Source organism: Monopterus albus, unplaced genomic scaffold (assembly GCF_001952655.1).
Source record: "Monopterus albus unplaced genomic scaffold, M_albus_1.0 scaffold92.1, whole genome shotgun sequence".
Classification (NCBI taxonomy): domain Eukaryota; kingdom Metazoa; phylum Chordata; class Actinopteri; order Synbranchiformes; family Synbranchidae; genus Monopterus; species Monopterus albus.
Window position 1 is genome coordinate 763,656 of NW_018127972.1, and position 6,232 is coordinate 769,887.

At 40.0% G+C, this 6,232-nt stretch overlaps 1 protein-coding gene across 1 annotated transcript; it reads right to left on the reverse strand.

The window, feature by feature from the left end:
- Nucleotides 1-88: 88 nt before the first annotated feature.
- coil (coilin p80) lies at nucleotides 89-6,226 on the reverse strand. Its single transcript, XM_020608345.1, has 7 exons — nucleotides 6,044-6,226; nucleotides 4,495-5,320; nucleotides 3,128-3,217; nucleotides 2,113-2,160; nucleotides 1,902-1,971; nucleotides 1,306-1,394; nucleotides 89-538 (listed from the first exon to the last, which is right to left on the reverse strand). The coding sequence occupies exons 1-7, from the start codon at nucleotides 6,214-6,216 to the stop codon at nucleotides 491-493; spliced, it is 1,344 nt and encodes a 447-aa protein (XP_020464001.1). The 5' UTR covers nucleotides 6,217-6,226; the 3' UTR covers nucleotides 89-490.
- Between the last annotated feature and the right edge of the window lie 6 nt (nucleotides 6,227-6,232).

Consider the following 6,232-nt stretch of genomic DNA (forward strand, 5'->3'; position numbering starts at 1 on the left):
AACCACTTCTTTCCTTTTCATTGCAGGAATGGGCTTCCAAAAAGTCATTTCCACCTTAGAATAATACAAATTGATACAAGTCAAAGCAGATGATGCAGTGTTTTATTAGAAAACAGTTTATACAAGATTGATATCCAGTCACATCTCTGTACAAAATGTAAAACCATAAACAATCACAAACTCCATCTACATATTAAGGTAAAATAACAGCATTTCTCATTTAACCCAATTTAAAACACTTAGAAACATTTCATATTTACACCTGTACTGTGCAGTAGCTCTTCAGTTCAAAGTGATGACTTATATAGAATCACAGACAAGATAATCAATCATTAGGAAATACCGTAGCTGTCATATGCCATGTGAAACAGTTACTCCCAGTTTGGCCTTCGAGTACAGGGTGAATTGATCCTGAAATAAAATTAACAAGAAAAAAAACTAAAACCATCTAGCCAGACCAGCTGGATGTACAAATTCAGTTTGGCCAGATTTAGATGATTAGTCTTGGTTCTAGTAGGGAATCCCACCGTTCTGTCACCTGTGGGAGGAAAGCAGAGACATTACTATATCTATGATTACACTACGATTAAAACAAGATCTAAGTACTACAGGAAATGATACCAAAAACAGTACACAGGTGAAAATTATGCAGTTGTTTGATGATATCAGTTTACGACTGAGCCCCACACACTTCAATAATTGAGAAAAGGTCATGTGAAATAATGAAAACTGTTCTAACTGGTCTGGCAGAACATTTTGAGTTCACCTAAACAATAAAATAGTTTGGGGGGGGTCTGGAACTTTAAAGCTAGGTTAATCAACATTTTGATGTTAGCTGATAAACACTCTCATAAATCCAATGTGTGTTACCTGTCCTGCACCAAACAGCAACTAGCTGTTGGTGCACAATGTTGTAGCTAAACAACCAGATAGTTTTCTATGAACTTAGTAGAGACCAAAAGAGAGCTATAACAGAGTGAGCCAATGTTACATTAGCAGGTGGACAGAGACATGACTTTAAATTAATGTTTATGTTTCTCAGTGGCTGCTCAGTGAGTAAATTGTTTGTTAAGACATTCACCATAGCAACTTTATAAGTGTATTTATCAGACAGTGTTTGCAGCCTGTTATACTGCCCCTAGTGGCCAAAAAAAAATTATTAATAAAACTTTAAGCCTCATCAAAATAAGATCATCACACATTTTGCTGTGGAATCCCTTGAAACCTTCCTCGTTGGCCTTGGGGGTTAAACCATTCTATGAATTTCAGTCAGTAATAAAGTAGCAGTTATATGCTAAGGCTTACCCAAGCACCTCTGGACACTGCATACTCCACTCTCTCTGAGCCATCTGGATTCTGATAGACCAGGTCAAACTTCCCAGGTTCCACAGGAGCTGAGGGAGAAGCAGAAAGGTAGGAATAACTGCAAATGTGTGTTACCTATTAGGAAAATATTGTACAATGTAAATTACATTTAAAATTCCATTACTCATACCGTGTCCAAGTCACTGATCTTTGTGTGTGGAATTCCTCCAAAACATCATGATACTGTAGGAATTTCATGAGGAACCATAAAGTTTGACCCCTAATCATAATACTCTATATCCATAGTAGGTCCACAGTGTTATTTAGAAATGTCTGTGCATGCAAAGTAAAGTAGCAGTGTGAGTCCACCAATCTTTACTAACTGCCTCTTTAAAAGAACATTTCCTGCACCGTTTTCAAAGGAAAGCTAATCGTACACATTGATGCATTAACTTTGAACTAGGGGTGTGCGATATACATCATTTACTATGGTATCTTAATTGTTATTTTAACGATGTGCCACTGTATGGGAAAACTGTGAAATATAATATTTTAAAATGGGATTATTAGTGTGTCAGCAGTGAAATGATCCCTACCTTGAGAGACATGAAATAGCTCCAGCTCAATCTGTTTGGTAGTTGGGTCAAAGCTCACAATCTTCCCCTCCTGAAAAGTACACAGTTGGGGTGGTGATTCCAGTATGAACGAACAGCTAAGACTTCCATAAGATCATCTCTTCAACATCCTTCCCAACAACCTGAGCTCAATAGTCATTTCAGATTACTGCAGCAGAAGTGATACACTCACCTTATATTCTGATACCTCTGGAGTATAGTTCTCAGTTAGTTCCAGCAGCTGTGAACACACCCACACACAAAAGAACTGTGTCAGGAAATGAACATTACAACTGAACACAAAGTTCACTAAATGAACTGATGCCACTGCATTTCCTTTTATTGATGGCAGATGTGTGTTAATGGAAGACACAATCATCGACCCGGTTTATTACTGCTTACACTCTTAGATGTAAAATGAACAGTTTATCTTAAAGCAACATAAGAAACTAGCTTTTAAGGCTACAACTAACAGTCATTTTAGCATTGATTAAGAATTGCTCCCGAAAGTGCCAAAGAAATTTTCATTTATGAGTGCTTCATGACGTAGGGACAAATTGGTACCTGGTAAGCTAACTGCTAACATGCTAGCCAGCTGAGAACAAGCTAACACCAGTCTGTCACAACAGCTCTCTGAGCTCCTTTCATTTTTAAAAAGCTGTTTTTTTGTGCAACAAATCACTAAAGTAAAAACTTTTGGAATCTGTTTCTCAAGATATGTGTATGGTGTTTGTTCTTATGGTGTTTAGTTGCTGCTCTCTATGGCTGCTGGAACACAGGAACTTCCCCATTGTGGGATCAATAAAGTCCTACCTACCTACCTGAAAACCAATTATATTTATGCCATGAAGGAAACCTGCCTGTTAGTTCAGAATGCAGAATTAGCTGTTAGCTTCACAGATCTGCTCAGAGCTCTGGATTTTATGAAGGCTGTGAATAGTTTTACTCTGAAACTGCAACAATAAACCCCAGTGCTAAGGTAAAACGCTGTGTGCTCATGGCCATGTAATGAATATTGCCAAAGGATGTTGGGCTCTATGGCTGACATGCATTCAGATGCTTATTATTTTCAAGAGAAAGAAATAAACAGACATGCAGTGTCACTTTTCATTATCTGTGACTGATCAATAATACTGACTTGTATTGACAGTTTGCCAGCAATAATGTACAGTAACCCAGTTAAACTAATAAAACCTGAACAGGCTTACCTTGAAGGCGATCTTCTGTCCCACCTGTGGAGGGGCAGCCAGCAGGGGCATAGAGCTGTAGTCTGGTTTGGGAGCACTTTCAGCTCCATTCTACACACAGACACATGCAGGAAGACAAGAGATTGTTAATCCTCATCTCTTTTCATACAGTATTTCATAATAGACAGGAAATACACTGAGAGAGATGTGATTGTACCGCCAATCAAAGATTATGACCTAGGAAAGACCACTGACTGTATATAGGATAGACATTGTGACAGCTCCCAGAGGTGAAGCCACTGCGACTTGCTCGCCCCCTGGTGGCTGGTTGCAGTACAGATCATTAATCATGCCCCCACCATGTTAATGGATGAAACATGAACTGAACTAAATAATCAAAGTACAAATCAATTTCTTTAGGGCTAGACCCAAATATCTGACCATTCAAATATTTGTAAGTTTGTCCCGCCCTTGTTGCCACACAGCAGTGCCAGTGACACCTACTATCTTGTTAGCAAAGCTCTGTGTGGTCAGGTAGCAGCTTCTGCTGACTGTTGCCGTTTCTGCTTAAAATGACAACCGCTGGAGTTATACCAGCTGTTGCTAACTAACGTTAACTCTATGACTTAAAGTGATAACAGGACAAAATGAAAATGGATTTTGTTGGGTTTGTGACCTCGCTGCAGCTGGCAGACAAACAGACAACACTCCATCTGCTGTTAGCTGAAGTAGTTTGTGAGGTAAAGAGGCATCACTCTGTATCACCACTGAGTAATTACAGTGAAACGAGTGCTTCTCTGTCATTCCAACAACTCCAACAGAGTGAGACATTCTTACAGGTAAAACTATGTCGATCTCACAACAGTTATGGAAATGTAGCACATTCTGTGTGTACATGCAAATGGTTATGAAGATCCATCATCTGTTCATGTTATATTATACTGTATATTACCTAATATCTTTCATTAGCTTTTTTCAGTTTTTTATCCCAGTATACTGCCAGAAGGGCAAAAAGGTGCTTTCAGCTGCGGCACAATGTCCGCCCATTAATGGTTTCTTTATTTCCATGTTTTCTGCATGAATTATAAGGTGGTGAAGATGCTGAAATTCTGCTTGGGATGTGTAGCTTTCACCCCTTTTAACATGATGTCATCTACGCAGCCATCAATTACTTATTTAAGGCACTTTAATGCACACACCCATTAAATTTCTCTTGTTGGGAGACAATAAAAGAATGGCCACTTTTAGGATACAGTTAGTGTAGTAAAATATCAAACTAATTTGAAGCGTGTAAGAAAGTGTTAAAGAATCATACAGTGACTAGACTAGTCATGAAATCCCAGAGACACACATGTATAATAGGTAGGTGCAGACAAATGCAGACATACCTGGATGCCCACAGACACGTTGGTCAGAGAATCAGTATGGTAGGATGGCTCCATGGCTTCATTATAGATGGACTCTTGGCTGCCACTGTGGTCTTTGATGGCCCCTCTACCTACACCCCTTCCCATCTCTCCAGGACTACCGTACCTGGTTTTTCCCAGACTGCAGCTTCTCCAAGATTGAGTACCCACGCCGCATTCTGGCTGCTGCCTCAGTCTTCGCACTACCAGTTCAACCTCCTCTTCATTGTCTGAGGTATGAGGCTCCACAACTTTGTTGTGATGAGGCACACCTATACTAGCAGCCTGTTTCTGTGAGCAGTTTGTGGACTCAGGGACTGGAGTAGGCTGCTGAGATTTTGAGTTATTTTTTGTTCTAACTTTGGGAGGTGTAGAGGTTAAAGGTTTGTTTTTTGGTGGGATTTTTACACTGCTACTGGAATCTGAAGAAGAGACATTTTTTGTTTTTGTTTGTGTTGCTGTGGGCTTCTTGGTGTTTTTTTCTGGCTGGCTGACACCAGTTAAAGTTTTTTTGGGAGAAGCACTTGGTTTGGGGGTGGCAGAAGGGCCATTTTCCTCTGTCTTCTTCTTCTTTTTCTTCTTCTTCTCTGTGTGCTTTTCTTGCGACTTCTTATTCCTCTCATCACCTGAACCCTGCTTAGCGTCCCCCTCTAGGCTCTTCTCACTCCCTTTTTTCCTCTTTTTCTCCTTCCATTCCACATTTACTCCATTTTCTGCTGTGGGTCTCTCTCTCTTTCTGCAGCTTTTACTTAAAGTATCTGGACAGCTACTGTGCCCATTCACCTGCACCAGCGAGTGCACCTTCACCCTGGCAAACAACACATATTTGAATGGATGAGTCTAACATCTTCAAATATTTTGTCACCTCAGCCACATAACTTGAGCTATAACCATAAAAATTGGTAGACCATTAAAAACAGCTGAACTCTCTAGATAAAGTAAGTGAAACTTGAGAAAATGTTGTCACAATATCAGTTTTTATCAAGTGGCATGGACAAACAAACAGGACCACTGCACTGACAAGGCCAGAAAAAGAGCACCATGTCTGGTGTAGTGGCCATGCTCTGATCACATTATATACACCAGCCTAAAAAATAATTTCACCACACACATTCTAAACAAAAAGAACCTATGTAAAGCAAAGAATATGTTTTTTCAGATCATCAAACCCTAAAATTAATCTTGGTATGAACAGAATTAGTCACCAAAACCTCAATGGACATTCTCACTATGCAGGATGGCACATTTCACATCAATGTAGCCTAAATTATTGGATTATAATTACTGATGCATTACTGTGTTCATCACATTTAGCCCAGTATTGCAGCTGGTGAAGGTGGAGGTAATGTTAACTACCTTATATGCTTATAATTTGAATTGGTGCTGGGCAGCTTGTGAACTTCCCACCAAGGATCAACAATATAGATAAGTACTGATATCTCACAGTACTCAAGTGCAGTACTTCAGTAAATGTACAGTTACTTTCCACTGCTCTCACTAGCAATACAACAAAGTGTCCATGAAGACGCACCTCACGCTGTCGTTGTCCCGCACCACATAGACGCTCTCTGTGTGGGGCAGGTAGCAGTCCTCTATGAAGAGGTTAAGGATGCTTCCCCGGCTGAACTCAAACTTCTCTCTGATGATACTTTCCAGATCGGCCACCACGCGACATGTGTTTAAGTCCACGAGCAGCCAGCACATGCGGCAATCAATGACG

Coding starts and splice junctions, on each gene's coding strand:
- coil (XM_020608345.1), bottom strand. CDS start 6,216: ATGTGCTGGCTGCTCGTGGACTTAAACACATGTCGCGTGGTGGCCGAT. Junction 1,972..2,112: donor CAGAGGTATCAGAATATAAG/GTGAGTGTATCA, acceptor TGTACTTTTCAG/GAGGGGAAGATTGTGAGCTT. Junction 539..1,305: donor CAGTGTCCAGAGGTGCTTGG/GTAAGCCTTAGC, acceptor TTCCTCCCACAG/GTGACAGAACGGTGGGATTC.